Raw genomic sequence first — 16,640 nt, 5'->3', positions numbered from 1 at the left:
ATGACACCTTCAAAGACTACAACAATCAATTCTCAAACTTAACTAATTAAATGACTCCCCTCGAGTGGATAATGACATTTTGATTGCAATCACCATACCTTGAGGCCGTTGAATTAATCAATCACTATTGCTAATAGGAACAATTGAACACCAAAAAAAATTATTAGTTTTTGTTGGCCTTCTCCTGATTCATATGTCCAATCATCCTTGCACGAAAAAATAATTGAACGGTCTCCATAGATAAAAGTTTGATGATCAAAAACACCAATTTCATGGTCATCCTAATCAAAATCCAATTTAAACATTCAATCTATGATGAGTATGCGATTCTCCAAAACATGAACAACGTATTTTCTTCACAAGAGGATAGAAACTGGAGTCAGTATTATCAAACTACTCTTAGTCCATCTTCTGTCGAGTGACATCAACAAGATACCGGTCCAAATGCTGACCGAATATCTTCGTAGAGAACGATCCAGTTACATGCTCTTGGGCTTCTAGGCCCATTCTCTCTGCCATTCCAGGATTATCAATGAGTTGGGCCATAGCCCTTGAGAACTCTAATGGAGTCGGGTCGCAGAGAAATCCCGTCACCCCATTCTTGATCGTCTCGACAGGCCCACCACTATTGCAGGCAATGACGGGTTTATATGCAGCCATTGCTTCCAAAGGAACAATGCCGAAATGTTCATCCTGCATTTGTTGGTCACCCCAGGTGATCAGCGTTATGACAAATTCCAAGAAATAAACAGGTAAAAATAAGATCAAAGAAAGATTTATGGCACCGTCGGTGTATATATGACACAGAGGCACTGAGAAAGGAGAGTGTTTCTTTCGGCTGTTGAGCAGGATGTGATGAAGGTGACCCTTCGAGAAACTCCTTCCTTCTCGGCTAAATACTTAAGTTCATCTAAGTACTCAACATTCTCCCGCAATCGGCTATCATATCCACCTGAAACGGTTCAATTCACTCATTCGGGGATGAAAATAGAATATATGCACTCAAGTATTTGGATTGATCTGTGTTCCATGAAAACTCGATAGCTAGAAGACATAATTAATCTACTAATAAAGACTTACCCACAATGGTCAAGGAGGCACTTTCCAAATTACCACCCCGAAGGTCCTCTTTGAGGGTGTAGAGCTTCGCAAAGGCTGAAATTGCTAGCCCTATATTCTTTTTCCTTTCGTACCGATTAATTGAGAGGAAATTCAGCCTGCAATAGTTACACATAACCTGAGTATTGCACGCATTTGTGAGTTTTCAATGAAGAAGTACACGAACATGTAGATTACTTAGATGGGTGTGGCTTATTAAACTGTTCGACATTGACTGCTGGATAGAGAACAGCAGGCCGAATTCTTCGGGCATTGAGATTTTTGAATGTCTTTGCAAATGTTGATGCCGTAAATTTACTGTTAACAAGGATCAGATCCGCCATCCCTACATATATAAGAACCACTCAACATTACACTTCTTTTGGAACTGAGAAGGTATGTATCAGAAAACACAGAAAGGGAATTCATCAAGAACACGAACCAGTGGTCAGTTCTTCCACGAAGTCTATTGGCTTCCTGTACGTTTTCCTAAGAAAGGTTGTGTGTTGAGCAAGCAATAAATCGGGAAAATGGCAATAAAAGACAACCTGTGATCAGAAAACAAAATTTCAAAAGACGAGCAGAGCAGCTCAAAAAAGATCAGAGAAAGCTATCTTGTTAGGAATAGTCAATATACCTTGGTTGACTTCTTACATTTTAGTATTGGAATGACTGCAGAGACCTGATCTGCTAATATAACGTCAAACAAGGGCCACATGAGGAGTACACCAAGAGCAACAAAAATGCACCTCAAGTAGGCACAGACCGCATGAAGATGGTAGAATATGTGCCTCGGAAGGAACGAACCGTAGACGGTGACCGAGAAGGAGCCTGAAAAACAATAAAGTACAGATTTTCGTTATAAAACTCAAATCAATTTGGTTGGAGATATGACCAGAACAGACTTATATCACCTACAAATGGAGAATGAACTCCGAAACTTTACTCAATCATAATCAATTAAGCAAGATAAAGTCTGAATCAAGCAGGCAATAGTTGATGAAGGGAAAAGTAGAGCCTTATCTTGGTCAAATAATGGAAAAATAAAAAGAGAGGAAAAAATTTTTAACACAAGTTGCAAGAGTGCCGAAGGTGTACTAAGGAGTGGAGAAATAGACTTGGTGAACTACCTGAAAGGGTCTCCTCGAAACATCGATTTTTATCGAGGTGTGATGTGAAGACATGAACATGGTGCCCGTGCTTCACCAGTTCCACCGCCGCATCGACTATCAATCTTTCAGCTCCACCTGTAGACCACATGGTTCCCACATCAGTTCTGCAGTTAAGAAAGTATCTGCAACCCAAGAAGATCCCGCTTCCATGCTACACAGGGAGAATCCATTAAGGAAGATGGCAAACACATAAACAAGAGTTCTTTGAACTCAACTCATTCAGTACTGGAAAATTTTCAGGTTTTGCTTCTATCCTTCGCCGCGAAACACAAGCAATTGCAAAACTGCATCAAGATCAGCACTTGAAAACAGTCTTCTTCGACAAGAACATGACAACCGGTTTTATCTTAAATTCGATACAAGACTAAAGGCTGTCCTCAGCAAAAAATTGTGGAGTCCAACATGAATTTCCCATCGCCCAAGGATAGACGAACTATAGCATGTAAAGATAATGAACCCTTCATCCCCATACCATGGTTTATACATCGACCAACAGCCCAAGGAAGCAATAAACCATTGCCGTACTTTCCAGCCCATCATCACAGAGACCCCGACAAAATCGAGCCGACTTGGAGCTCAATCAATGAAAATTCAAGAACACATGCTTGCAGTGGATCTTAAAAAACAGCACCTCTCTTCAGCTAGGAAAGAACTTAGCAGAAATTGCGAGACTTTAATGGCGATTTTGATCGAAAACCGATGAAGAACACAATCGACAGCTCACCTATGCCGAGATCAGGATGAATGATGGCTACTCTGAGTTTCGAGCTCCCATTTGACTCCATTCCCTTCAATCCTTCAGCACCTATGCCGAGATCAGGATGAACTGCCACCCCGAACTCTCGCTCACTGCCTGCCTCTCTTGCTGTACTCTCAAGCTGTCATGCCCCTACCGTCCTCTCGATCCTTCTTCCTTCCACTTCTACGGCAGCCCCAGCCCGAGCTCGCTCTCTAAGTTGATTTTCGCCCAAGCCGAGAATCGCGCACACACAAAGTCCCTGTTCTTCCCCAGATCCCTCCCTCCGTCGCTCCAGCATTCTCTCTCTCGAACGAGACTCTTTGTGAACGGGTTCGGGCTGGACTCGTTTTCGTCGAGTTGGGCTCGCTCTTAGGGCTCAAGGATTTTCAGAGTTCGAGCTCAGTTCGGGCTTGAGATCGTTAGATAAACGAGGCGAGTCGAGCTAAATAGCATTCGGAACTCGTCAGCCTAAATGAAATATTATTATTATTATTATTATTATTATTGATTTAATTTAAGCTATTGATTTTAATCCTTTTATTAACTATTGATTTAAGATATTAATTTTAATCCTTTCATCAATAAAACTCTAATTGTTTTTTCATATTGTCAAATATGTAGTATTTTAATTGAACTCGATGTGATTTAGATTTGAGTATTATTAAGTCGTAATTGATATTTTTTAATTATATTTTGCATGATCTTGTTGTTTAATAATTTAGTTTCTAGTCCTTTTTCTTCGAACCTAAACGAGACCAAACTCAAGCTTAAGTTCGAGCCCAAGTCCGATTTTTCTACTGAACTTGGCCCATTGGCCAAGGCTCACACGAGCCAAGTCCAAGCCTTTGATTTTTCTGACGAGCCGAGCTCAAGCTCGGGCTTTCAGGCTCGATCGAGTTCAAGCCCAAGCTTGAGCCGAGAAAATGTTTGATGAGTCCAAGCTTAGACTTTGTATATTCGAACTCAGCTCCGCTTGTTTATACCCCTAGTCTCAACCCCATCGTAAGCACAAATCTTCTCTTTTATTTTTTATATAAATATATACACACACTATATTCGTGTGTATAAAATTGTTGGGTTGTATAGGTAACTTTACTCTGCTCGATTATACGAGTAAATAGGCAAATTGGTCCGTGACTTTTTATAACTGCATCAATTCCTGATTTATTTTTTGCATCAATTCGTTCTTTGAATTTATCAATTTGCATCAATTTGGTCCTCGTAACATCATTTAGGTCCCTCATTTAGACCCAAAATGATGCAAGTTTTGCAAAGTGAGGGATATATTGATATGAAAAGGACTAAATTGATGTAATCATAAAAATTCAGGGACCAAATTGATATAAAAAATAAGTCAGGTACCAAATTGATGCAATCATGAAATATCAGGGACCGAATTGCCTATTTACTCTTTCCGGCTCGCGATTTGGTGTCTATGCCGCAATAGTGCTTCCGATGATTAACCGATCCAATCAATCTTTGCTGACAATATTGAACAAGACTAGAGATAAATGAAATCGGCATAATAAATTAAAATTGTGGATCCGGATTTTGTACGATAAATAGCCAATTGTACTCGAGATAAATAAAATCCGTCCGAATCAATTACAAAGTCCATGAATATAACTCCCCTCAACTGGAATAAGTGATGGGCTCAACAATGTTTCCAGATTACGCGATGAATCTTCCTTGTAAAATTCCCTCTTGTTTTTTCCGATCCACTATATGACGGGGATAAAACATATATTCAGGATGAAAGATCAATCAATCCAGAATCTTATGATGTTACGAATATAAGAATAAAAATGTCATATATCTCGAGTCATACAATATCCCATGTAAATAATGCACCTTCCAGGTGATTGAGTACCTCGGCTTCAACATGATAACAGCATATTTGCGACCCCTTCTCTGATATTTGCAAGACCTTGTACTATAGCTGCTGATGCCACCAAATATTGCGTGACATCATAACCCGATATGCCGTTATCGTCTTATTTTTCCTCTTTCCTAGTGTTCTCTAACCTTCCCCGTCTAATGCTCCACCGAAAGGAGGATCGAGGGACTTGATGCCTCAGAAAATCTAAAGAAAAAATTCTTGAACCACGAGGTCCATTTATGATATTGATAAATTGATGGTTCTCTCCTCAATGATAGCTTCTATCGTGATGATTCATCTTCCAAGTAAGGCAGTATATACTTCTTCATGTCGCTTATAGAAATCTGCAGATGGTGGCCTGATAGGTTTATGAACTTTACTTTTCCAGCCTCGTTCAAGGTTTTCAGACCGATCCAGTCTTCCTTGTAGAGAGTGGTCTGCAAGAGATGACATACAACTATATCTTAGATATACACACACTGAAGTGAACTATTGTAGTAGCAATACAAGATTTACCTCTTCTGCAGGCAGAATTACGTTGAACAAACCATCAGGATAATATCCAAACAACGAAGTCTCTCTTGGTACCAGCACATTGTCTTGTTCGAACTTATAGCCAATGAAAAGAACCATCAGCATGACCGAATAACATAAATCAATGACATAGATTTCAGTTCCGTAATTGAGAACCTTACCATGATTAGAACTAAATTCTGCAGGCTAGCAAACCGCTCCTTGTATGTGGCATTTCTTTTGCTACTGTTTTCATTGTTTAGCTTCGGGAGAAACTTGCAACCTTCCAAGTAGGCTTTGATGTCCTGGTGATACCAAAAGCACATGAGACCAAGCTCTGAGCATTAAAAGCACAATCGACAATTTTTTTTTTTCCTTTTATTTCTTTTGGATAATATAGATTTATTCAAGCACAAGCAATTTCTGAGCAAGAGATATAATCGAGTAATATACAGGGACTAAATTCTGAAAACCCTAATGAGATTTTAAGTCATTTTATTGAGTTCATTTTCTCTTCATGAAGCAATTTCCAGTAGAATTATTGGTCCTATTGACAACTTAAGCTTGATTGGGGTGAATGTAACACTTTGAAGATATCGCAACTGACTTTAATTAGAAGCACAAGGTATTCGGGATGATTAGCATTAGAAGTGAAAGCTCGTGATCAACCACGAACTGCTTGCTTGCATCTTCATTGCTTTTACCAGAATGTTCATAAAATTCCAAGATGACAAAGATAAAGCAAGAAAATCAATTATTATGCTCAATTTAGAGCTCAACTTACCGTCGGGATCTTTATGTATCCACTTGGCGCCAAGTGCTCCTGTAACCGCATTAAATAGAAAATCAAGCATGACATGATGAACACAATGATAAGCTTCACTGACCCCAAAATAATTGAGATTGAAAGTCATACAGAGTGGAACTCATTTCATATGTTAGGGCTAGAAGCTTCTTGTTATACACAGCTAGACCAGCATAAAGTGCGAGCATCAATGACCTTGTAATAATAAGCTTAAAGGGTGGAAAAATAAGATATGGTCGTAACGAGAAATCGAACCTGTATATAAGTGCTGTAAACCTCTCCCTTTATCATATCGTCCAAGAGAATGCAAAGAATGCCACTCTACAGATAATCATAAAATGATGAGGCGATTATAAACATAGAATCCCATATTTCACAAAAGGGTAATTGAAGTTTACAAGCTGAAGAGCAATATTTCAATGCGTCAAGAAGCCCAAGGGCTTTGTCATTTTAGTTGATTCAGAAAAATTGAACAATTCTCAGTTCCCTAGAGCCCTTCTCCCGATGACATATGTTTGTAGTCGATTCAGGAAAGACGAACAATTCTCATTTCCTTAGAGCTCTTCTCTCCATAACATATGATCCCAGTTTTTTTTTTTTTTTTGGTGTGTAGGGAGCTCAAATAACACCTATGGTACTATAAGATTGCCTTTTCTATATGCTTGACCTTTCTCGATGCTTTTTTCGGGGTGAGGGCCTTCTCTTCAGTTGCAGGGTTTGGTGGCCCAAAATTGATTTGGCTTCGCCTAAAGGCCTCATCTTTCACCCAATTAAAATTCCTTTTATTCGATCTTGTCTAGTAAAAGTGAGCCCTCTATTATAAAAAACCATCCAGTTAAATCCCCCCGATAGTTTGAGCAACCAAGCCAACAGTACCATCATCTGTGATCTAGACTGAAAGTCTTGTACCACTTAACCGAGGCCATGCTTGATCAAGACCACGATGTCGCCTTCAGTGGACACGATTAAGGGACAATGCTACTCGACCTTTTAGAAAATCAGGAAAAGGAAAAGCTTGCACAGAAGGCATACCCCGCAGAATGGTATAGAGGCAATTCCTGCATGTGGACCAGCTAATGAAATAAAATTTTTCACCTACACATACAGAAACAAGGGTTCACTTGATTTACTTTGCTACTATGTAAAGGAAACATTGCACCTTAATAGATTTACAATCAGACATGAAGACTAGAGAGAATCAAGCCGACCATAGAACGGCGGATAATTGAGCTATTCTGTAAACTAGTTACGTGTCCGCATCTTCTATGGTTACCTTCTCACCGACCTAAAAATCATTACACTGGCCTGCGATCTTAAGAGCTTCAAATAATAAACACCACATCACATTTTCATTGACTGTCTGAGAGAAAATAATATGCAATGTTATCAACGAGGTAGATAGCTAAAACCAGGGATCCTTACTAGTAAAGCTAAATATGAAAAGAATAAGCCCCTCCATGTCAGAAGGGCTATTAATTTGGAATATCCATGAAGTTTCTCACTCTAATTCCCTGTTCTAAAGGAAAACATTCTACATTAGGCTTGTTTTAACAATAAAACCTTATTAACATATTATGTAGATTCGGTGCTCACCTGAGGTGCCCCGTCGCAAAATTCAATAACCCCTTGAGCAATCATACTACCCTACACAACAGATGACAGTATGACAGATGATGGCAAACAAGTTATACATATGAAGCTTATCAAATATGTGGAAGAGAAACGTTTCAAAAGATGAAAACGTGTTGGTAGATTGCAGAATTAACATAAACAGCTAAAAGCTCATGAATCAGCAAATACTTATGTTGGGAACACAAAGCAAATTTAAAAACGACAGAACACTTGACTTCATCATGGGCTGGAAATCAGAAATATACAATCTTTCAAAGACTAAATTGCTGTAACGAAACCCAAAAGCATGAAAGAGATGATAACAATACCAAGTAACACAAACCCAAGTCACCAACAAAATAATAATAATAATAATAATAATAATAATAATAATAAAGAAAAATAACTGACTGAACTTTTGGGATTCATAGGTATGATACAATTAAACATTTCTGAACTGAGTTTCAACAACGATAGTTTCTGCTGCTCTGATTAAGCATTTAAGAGAAATGTTCACAAGCCAATGGGTTCACATGTTGAGAAGATTTTCCCATTCAACCACTCAAAAAGCTTAAATATGCGAGTCCTGACAGATCACCCAGTAGGATACTCCATCACTAAAATTTGCTGACCATCAGCTTATATTTATGAGCTTTACCTTGAGGAAAATGTACTGGAAGTATCATATATCTTAAAGAAATCACACAAAACTTGCACCTATCCTTCCCCATGACTTGAATATATTTATAATTGATGTTACATGCGAAGGTAAGTAGTTGTTCCAGCTTAGCTCATCCTTTTATGGGATATAACTTCATGTAATTGGTACAATGCAAATTAACATACAGTTTCACCGACATGGAACCGCTTTAAACTGTTGTCTCCATATATTCCCCAATGATGCTTGACTTCCAAAAACCGATATATAATGTTTCATACTTTTGCATCAAGAAATGCAAAATTTAATGGAACTCATATGAAAGAAATATTAAACATAACTGTCTCATTCATTTTTTCTCCAATGAAGAAGCAGCAGTACCTTCTCTATGCACAGATATATTAATTGGTCAAGTAATACAAGGTGGTTATATAGAGTAGTATATAGAGGGATAAAGCAATCAATATCATGTGTGGAAAACTTGGTAGGAGGCAGTACTTAGGTCAATACCTGAGAGAGCCCGATAAGGTTGTAGCCATTGCTAAGTTCACTCATGCTCTTCACCTGTAAGTTCTAGCTGACTCTGTCAGAGTCAAGTATGTGGACTAGAAGAAAACACACAGAACAAGTACACAAAACCAGATCAAGTCTTCACCTTTGCACAGGCAATTGCAGTCTGCAAAAGGATAATTTTAATCAGTTTTAACCAGTAATTTTCCATATAGCCTGCAAAATTGAGAATCAGCATCACAACCTCACCTGTTCTGTAAGAGGCATGGTCCATGAGTCCCATGCGCCATCCCCAATTTCTCTGCAGATGAGACAAGATATATACTTAAAAAAAGATCAGGATTCTGCTGAAGGACATTCCTAGTCAAAAAACAATGTTTGTATTTTGAAGCAGTTTTTAAGAGGAAAAGTAGGGTCTTGTTCAAACAAAAACCAGAAATGCGGTTTCTAGTCTTTGTTTCTGAAGACACATTTTCTAAAATCAATTTTCCATTGGGAACTTTCCTGAGCAACTTAACAAATTGTCTTTGTTTTGTATAAATTAGAGCTGTTTTTCAACCATTCCTGAATTCCAAACAATTATGCAGTATATTAAGAATCATTTTCTGACGGTCAAACACTCAAAGGTCCTAGAAAGAACATAGTGAAAAATAAATTGACAGGAAAGTCAATAAGCTGTGGAACCATTTACAGAAATATAAGTTTTCAGATAAGGGCAAAATTAAAAATTTAAATGCAATTTATTCCAGGAATATATTTCGAATGACATGAATCATACATGCAATGTCCTTCAGCACTGGACCAGTTGCTTAACAGCTCAGTAAAGCGGGTGACCCCTTTGCTGCTGCATGCATCACTAATGCCTGACATAAGAATGTCATTCAATTAGAGAAAACAGACATTGGGGCTAACTTATTGTGTCAAAATCTTGATTCATTAACACTGCGATTGGATAAATGGAAATAAAGGAAAAGAGAGCACTCCTCTTGTTTGGAATTTATCAAGGGAGAGGGAAGGATATGGAAGGTGACTATTTTCGCTCCATTCTGAATAAACTCCTACCATCCAAGTTGAGGAATCTTAAGTATTAGTTAGTTTCACCTCTCTTTTCTACTCAATTCCCTAAAAAAATTTTTACTGATCTCCTTTCCCTAGCTTACAACTCCTAAAGAAGAAAGATCATTTTTTTATCATTTCCCTCCCTTTCCTTCCCCTCTCTTTCCTCTGCTAAACTCCCAAACATAGTGGAAGTAATTAAAGGATCAGAGTAGATTTGTTCTGTGCAGAAAATATCTGTAACTAAGAAACTGATATTGAATATAGATTAGTACTATGCAGAACATCTCATGAGTGCAAAACCTTATGGAAGAAGCTGATATTGATGAGATATTACACATGAGAAACCAAGAAAAAGGGAAATGATAAGAATACTAATATCTGAAGCCTTTGTCACTTCATTGCTGGTGAAAACGTTTCTTTTTTTTTTTTTTTTTTGCACCCACAGGCACATACCCCCCCACCCCCCCCCCCCCCCCCCCCCCCCCCCCCCTCCCCCCCTTTTTTCTTTCTATTTTTTTGCCCCTCTTTGTGGGCATGGACCTGGAATTGGAGAAATCGAAAATTGTGTAATTGAAGAAAAAGAAAAATTGTGAAACTTCTTTGCAGTAGAACATATCCGAGGCATGGAATGCTCCCCCTATATGGTCGGCATTTCCATGTTATTCTAACAAAGAGTATAATATTCATTAAAGTCTTCCAGGTTACGGGAAAAGATTTAGAATGACATAGAGAAAGAGTAAAATGCTCTCTTCTCTCAAACTAATGGTTAACGCGGAGTAACTCTTTTTAGCATATATGAAATAGAAGAAGATCCAATTTCAGCAAATGAGATATTGACATCGCATATTTAAAACTTTTTAAGGACTATAAGTTGCAGTAAGAGTAAATCCAAAATCTACTATCGGTACATTCCATGAGAGAAAAGTCACTTTCCTTAACACAACTAAGGGAAGCTCTCTTCGTGTCAAATAAGAGGGCTATAATAGTAGCCTTGTCAGGATTCATATTAATGGACAGCACTGGCCCCTTAGAGAGTCTGCCAAAGGGCAATAATTAGTGGAGTATGTATTGTGTGAAAGGGCTTTAGAAAGTTTTTCCAGGTAAAAGCTAAAACATGTGGCAGATGTTCATATATTTAACCAATGCACTCATTGTCAATTAGTTAAAAACCCAAGTTTGAGAGATACTGTCATTGGCGATCAGACAGTCAAGAAACAAATCTTTTACTTAGAAAAAGTGTCTTCTCGAAGTCAAGATTGTTTGAGGACGGGATCCCCACGAAGAGGGGGTTATCAACCACACAGTATTTGCAACAGTCTTTTAAGTGTTACAGAGCTAGACTGATCAAGGATTGGAGCTTTTTTGAAGAGGAGTTACTGACAAAGCTAGTTTCTGAAGCAAGTCGGGCAGCTGTCATATATCTCATCAAGAGGACGTGCAGTCAACACAACCTGGCAATGTAAAGCCGATGACCTGGGAACAGCTTGCTCACACTTAAGAAGATATATAACAATATACCATATGATTGTGGTTCTCAGCGGTATAATGTGCTTTTACTTTAGCAATCACATAAGGATGAATGTTCCATATGACATACAACTGGGAAGGTTGTTTTCAGTAGCTTAACTGATTAGCATTTCCTTAATTCCAGCTAGCAAGCCCATTAATTCTTGTATAGAAGTGCTGCTGATTTCTTCAACTTAATGTCAAGCCCGTTTGCAGAAATTGCTACCGCATAAAGATGAGAAAATGGAATCTCTTCCCATCTCTTGGCTGCCTGACTTTATTCCTTCAATTTCCTCCTTCCATCTTTGCTGCTCCTCACTTTGCCAACTTCCCCCAAACCCTTCATCTTCCTCTTCCACATCCCTTGACCTGGCAAGCCATAATAAGTTGAAGAGCCTTAAGCTGACCAGCCTTGCAGTAAATCTCCTCAGTTTAGATTATCAGGTCTTTGAAGACCTGAGCCCAACCACTGTGAAGCAACTTCTCTGAATAAAGGGTTGTATGATTCTTTGGGTCATGCAAGCCCTTGATTTGAACACGACTTAAAGTAGCATATATGGATCAGCCAAGCTTCTGGGGATCGTTCTACACTGTGAAGCCCATCTTTGAACCACACACAACTCACCATAGCACATGCTGTTGGACTCCAGCAGTTAACTCTAAGATATCTTAGAAATAAATAATCCAGCAGAAGAAATCTTCAGCAGATATTCAGAGTGTCTTAAATATTCTTAACTAAGAGGGAGTTGCCTATCAAATGGGAAAAGACGGGGAATTGCTGAAAAACAAACCCTCATGGGGTTAGAGGGGGAGATTGTTGACCTATTTGACCTCTAAGGGACATTCTCTTAAGGCATCATGATTTGCCAATATAGAGGACACAGATTGTGAGGGTCACCTCCAGCCCATTAGATTATTACAAAGAATAGCCATTTGAACCATCAATAATTGTTGGCATCGATCATTGGCACCAAGCTGTTGGAAAATGCCGTTAACTTACACTAATTGCTTCTCCCATGACTCTATTTAGAGAGGCATGAGAACAATTATTGGCATTGCTACCTTTTGATCTCCAATGGGCTAGAATGCCCCAAACCATGTAACACTCTCTAGTACTCATGTGACATTAGATAAAGGTCAACAATCGCCCCCTCCATCCCCATCAGGAAGAATGTGTTCACAGAATTCTCCCTTTAGTTCTGGTTGTTGAGTTTATTCATCCTGCCAATTGTAACCCTCTGAAATCATGTCAGCAGCATATTCTCTTGGAGAAGACTTCAGTCCCTAACTACAACAGCTACGGTTCTGTAGCTGTCCTGCTGGGTTATTACTATTCCTCCTAACAAAATCTCTAATCCCTGAGCAACTCTGCTTTTACACCATTCCAGGAGTTTCAATGGTGTGGTGAGCTTATGTATGATGCACACTTACACAGATCTATCAGAAGTTCATACAATAGTGGAAGTTAGACATCACAAAACCTTATCACAAGACACACATGCACACCGTGTACTCGACAACGTTTAAACTTTCTTCTCACGTCACTTGAGAGACAAACACTGATCAGACATTGACCTCTTGATGGAGGAATGTTCTCTCACGAAGATGTTCATCAACTGAATCTCTCTTGCCTCCACTGATACAGGCATAAGCAGCTGAAAACTACTCCATTTTCAAGCTCTGAACAGGGGATCGAATTGGAAAGGGTACCTACGTGGCCCTCAAGTAAGCTCTATAGGTAAGCAGGATACCTACCCTAATTTCCATCTATTTACAGTCTAAAAGAAGAACCAAGGAACATCTTCAACATCATTCTACTACCTCACCCAAGAAAAGTAACAGCTCCTCCAATGAAAATCCGCTTGAAAATCCTCCCAGGAGCTACTACTTACAGGACAAATGCCCTTTCAAGCTGTTGAAATCATACCCGTGTCACTACTCACAAGAACTGAAAGTAGATCGACACCACTATGAACACGCCAAGCATTAGTAGGCATACTCTTAGAAGAATATAAAAATGCCCTTCGCCACAATACTAAATCTTGTAGAACAGTTAAATGGCGGTTGCCCATTGAATTAGCTGTAACCATAAGCGGCGAAAATCAAGCTGAAACTAAAACCAAGAAAAAGAGAGCCTTTTTTTTTTTTCTGGAAATGGGATCATTTTATAATGAGAAAACTTCATCCCTCTACTTGTACCTTGCCACCACTTAAGTCCCTCATCAATTTTTGCCATCAATTTCACTTAAACGTTGGGGTTCCGTCAATCAATTTAGTCCCAGCCGTCAATGTCACTAACGGATGTCTGACGTGGTTGCCTAGTTGGACAAAACGGTGTCAAAAAAATAATTTTCTAATCTGACTTTCTAAAACTGTCACAATGATCCTTTTACTTTTCTCAAGCCACCACTTTAGTCCCTCCTCAATTTTTGCCACCAATTTGGCCTAAATGTTGGAGTTTCGTCTATTAATTTCGTTATCCTTGTCAATGTCGCTAACGAATGTCTAATTGTTAGAAAAATGAGGTCAAAAAATTATTTTTAATCAGAGTTTCCAAAACGAGGAGGGACTAAATTGGTGGCTCAAGGAAAGTAAAAGGATGACAGTGATAGGGACTAAATTGGTGGCTCAAGAAAAGTAAAAGGATGACAGTGATAGTTTTGAAAAATCAGATTAAAAAATTATTTTTTTGACACCGTTTTGTCCAACGAGGCAGCCAAGTCAAACATCCGTTAATGACATTGACGGCTGGGACTAAATTGATTAACGAAACCGCAACGTTTAAGCGAAATTGATGGCAAAAATTGATGAGGGACTTAAGTGGTGGCAAGGTACAAGTAGAGGGATGACAGTGATAGTTTTCTCTTTTATAATTTAGCAAACTAACTGCTTATCTTCTCTGCCACATTTTACCGAGCAGAAAGCATTCACTTGCTAACGTTAACAGACTTAATCCTATAATTCCTGCTGCCACGTAAGATAAAAGCGAACAACAACCCAATGGAATCCGAGAAATCGATCAAAATGTAGCTGTAGCAGCAGCAAGTAGAAGAACGCAAGGAAATGGAAATTACCATGGAAGACCACAAAGGGGACCGAACGGGCCGCCGGGGCTGAGAGAGCAAGCGCGAGCACGCAGACGAGGAAGGAGGTGGCAGAAGGGAGCCGCGGAGAGGCCATGGTTTGCTGCCGTGGAATTTTAATGGAAGACTACTGGGAGTGACATCGGAATAAAACAGTGGAAAGAATGTGCCTTTTCCATGCTATTTAAGTGCCAAACATACCGTTAGGGGCAAGACGGGTTGGTAGCGAGTTTTGTCTGTGACGACAGAAGCAGAAAAAGAAGACGACATGGACATGGGACATGGACATGGGACATGGGACATGGATATGGACATGGACAGGGACAAGGAAAGAAAGAGAGAGAGAGAGGAAATTGGAATTGAATGCGCCATTGGCCCATTGCCAACTGCCATTCTCGCTGTCCAAAGTGGACTCTCTGTCTTGATCCTCTTCGTATCCTTTTCGTTGAGACCTAACGGTCAAAGCCAATAGTCATAAAATCTATTGGTTTCCTCTTCTTCTTTTTTTCTTTGTACAAGGGATATGTAATGGATAAGGCTTAAACAGGTGCTAATTTTTTGTCAGAACCTTTTATTTTCATGTGAATGAGGTCAATAGGTTTGAATAAGTCCTTTTGAATCTCGAATTCGAGTATTGTGAATTGAAAAAAAATTCACGCTGAAAGAATTTTATTCCTTAATAGACCACTCCGATTCGAACTAGATTAGTCGAGTCTATTGGATTTTCGGATATCATGGTATACATTGAAACGTGATAAACTTCTTTAATAGTTCGTTTACTATTGTTTTTCAGCAATGATACATTGATAAGTTCTTTAAAATTTTAGTTGAGTAAAATAGAAAAATAAAGTTTTACCTAAAAGAAACAGAAAGCAGTATTGCACATCAATTTTGACTATTCAAATAATAAAGTTATTCATGGGAAAAATAAGGGGTTATTACGTGTATCTCATAATATTACCCATTTCTCAAATATATTCAATAATTTAAAAATTAAATAGAAAGATCGATGGTTTACATTTATAGACGGTACATCTTTTTTGCCACTAGACTCAATGCATTCTTTATTTTTTTCGGTAAAGTTTTTTCCTTTGGGGTAAGGAAACATTCATTATTTTAAGTCTCAGTTTTTATCACGAAGTTAGTAAAGAAAGTACTAGAAAAAGGAAATGGGGGAAGTCCAGGAAAAATAAGACAAAAAGATCAGAAAAATGTAACAACACTTTAATGGCTAGGGAGACGGTTTTTCTACGGAGATTTGGAGGGGGAATGAAAATGGAAATTCATGGAGACAGTGGTACCGGTGGATTTAGCTACTTTCCGGGGTCAACCTAGTATCCGAAAAGTCAATAGGTCTATACTAATTCAATCGAACTGGATCGACCCACTAAAAAATAAAACTTTCACTGCATGAATTTTCTTCATTTATAAAACTCAAACTCGAGAGCTTGTTTAAGAGAAATAAGCGTTGAATCATTTTAACCAACCACGTTGATTGAATTTAGGTACTTTTGAAATTTTACATTTTTAACATTAATTCAGAGTCCATTATTATCTCTTCGCAACGGAAAAATAAATCGTTGTTATCAATGTAATTATTATTTTATATTTTTCATACAGATTTTTTGTGTGACCACGGATTTTTCATACTATTTGTTCAGATTAAACTGGCTTATATATGTGTTATTATTTATTAGTTACATTATTGGTTAGCTTGTATAATGCACATGTATTTGATGGCATGGACACATCCAAAAATTTGTTGGTCTATATGCCAAATTTATTCATTTAAAACTTCAACTCAAATTTTAGCATGATACTGGAATAGCTTATTCCTATTACAAGAAAACTTAAAGTTTATTTCCTTGTTCATCCTTTGATTAATTGGAAATAATATTATGAGTACATATATTAATTATACAAATCCAATTTTCTAGTTAAGATAATATTTGTAAAAATCATAAATTCTCAATTTACAATATGTTTTTAGATTTCATATAAAAATAT

General features: G+C 38.2%; 2 protein-coding genes across 2 annotated transcripts; both read right to left on the bottom strand.

The window, feature by feature from the left end:
- Positions 1 to 220: 220 nt before the first annotated feature.
- LOC116190001 (alpha-1,3/1,6-mannosyltransferase ALG2-like) lies at positions 221 to 3,394 on the bottom strand. Its single transcript, XM_031519672.1, has 8 exons — positions 2,995 to 3,394; positions 2,229 to 2,345; positions 1,736 to 1,929; positions 1,541 to 1,646; positions 1,297 to 1,444; positions 1,081 to 1,217; positions 786 to 952; positions 221 to 693 (listed from the first exon to the last, which is right to left on the bottom strand). Exons 1-8 carry the CDS (start codon positions 3,053 to 3,055, stop codon positions 400 to 402), a joined length of 1,224 nt encoding a protein of 407 aa, XP_031375532.1. The 5' UTR covers positions 3,056 to 3,394; the 3' UTR covers positions 221 to 399.
- Positions 3,395 to 4,773: 1,379 nt separating this feature from the next.
- LOC116189997 (palmitoyl-protein thioesterase 1-like) lies at positions 4,774 to 14,832 on the bottom strand. The gene is made up of 12 exons (XM_031519665.1): positions 14,625 to 14,832; positions 9,764 to 9,848; positions 9,235 to 9,286; positions 9,131 to 9,151; positions 8,986 to 9,048; positions 7,800 to 7,850; positions 7,239 to 7,301; positions 6,462 to 6,527; positions 6,186 to 6,224; positions 5,584 to 5,706; positions 5,405 to 5,497; positions 4,774 to 5,325 (listed from the first exon to the last, which is right to left on the bottom strand). Exons 1-12 carry the CDS (start codon positions 14,728 to 14,730, stop codon positions 5,170 to 5,172), a joined length of 918 nt encoding a protein of 305 aa, XP_031375525.1. The 5' UTR covers positions 14,731 to 14,832; the 3' UTR covers positions 4,774 to 5,169.
- Between the last annotated feature and the right edge of the window lie 1,808 nt (positions 14,833 to 16,640).

Source organism: Punica granatum, unplaced genomic scaffold (assembly GCF_007655135.1).
Source record: "Punica granatum isolate Tunisia-2019 unplaced genomic scaffold, ASM765513v2 Contig00061, whole genome shotgun sequence".
In the NCBI taxonomy this organism is placed as follows: domain Eukaryota; kingdom Viridiplantae; phylum Streptophyta; class Magnoliopsida; order Myrtales; family Lythraceae; genus Punica; species Punica granatum.
The sequence above is the reverse complement of the archived record's forward strand: the minus strand, read 5'-3'. Positions and strand labels throughout refer to the sequence as shown.

Excerpts from the sequence above, each read along its gene's own strand:
- LOC116190001 (XM_031519672.1), bottom strand. The coding sequence starts at position 3,055 with ATGGAGTCAAATGGGAGCTCGAAACTCAGAGTAGCCATCATTCATCCT. Across the intron at positions 2,346-2,994 it reads TCATCCTGATCTCGGCATAG|GTGGAGCTGAAAGATTGATA; the intron begins GTGAGCTGTCGA and ends TGTGGTCTACAG. Across the intron at positions 1,445-1,540 it reads CGTGGAAGAACTGACCACTG|GGATGGCGGATCTGATCCTT; the intron begins GTTCGTGTTCTT and ends TTATATATGTAG.
- LOC116189997 (XM_031519665.1), bottom strand. The coding sequence starts at position 14,730 with ATGGCCTCTCCGCGGCTCCCTTCTGCCACCTCCTTCCTCGTCTGCGTG. Across the intron at positions 7,302-7,799 it reads TTTGCGACGGGGCACCTCAG|GTGAAAAATTTTATTTCATT; the intron begins GTGAGCACCGAA and ends CTGTATGTGTAG. Across the intron at positions 5,707-6,185 it reads GATACATAAAGATCCCGACG|GACATCAAAGCCTACTTGGA; the intron begins GTAAGTTGAGCT and ends TGGTATCACCAG.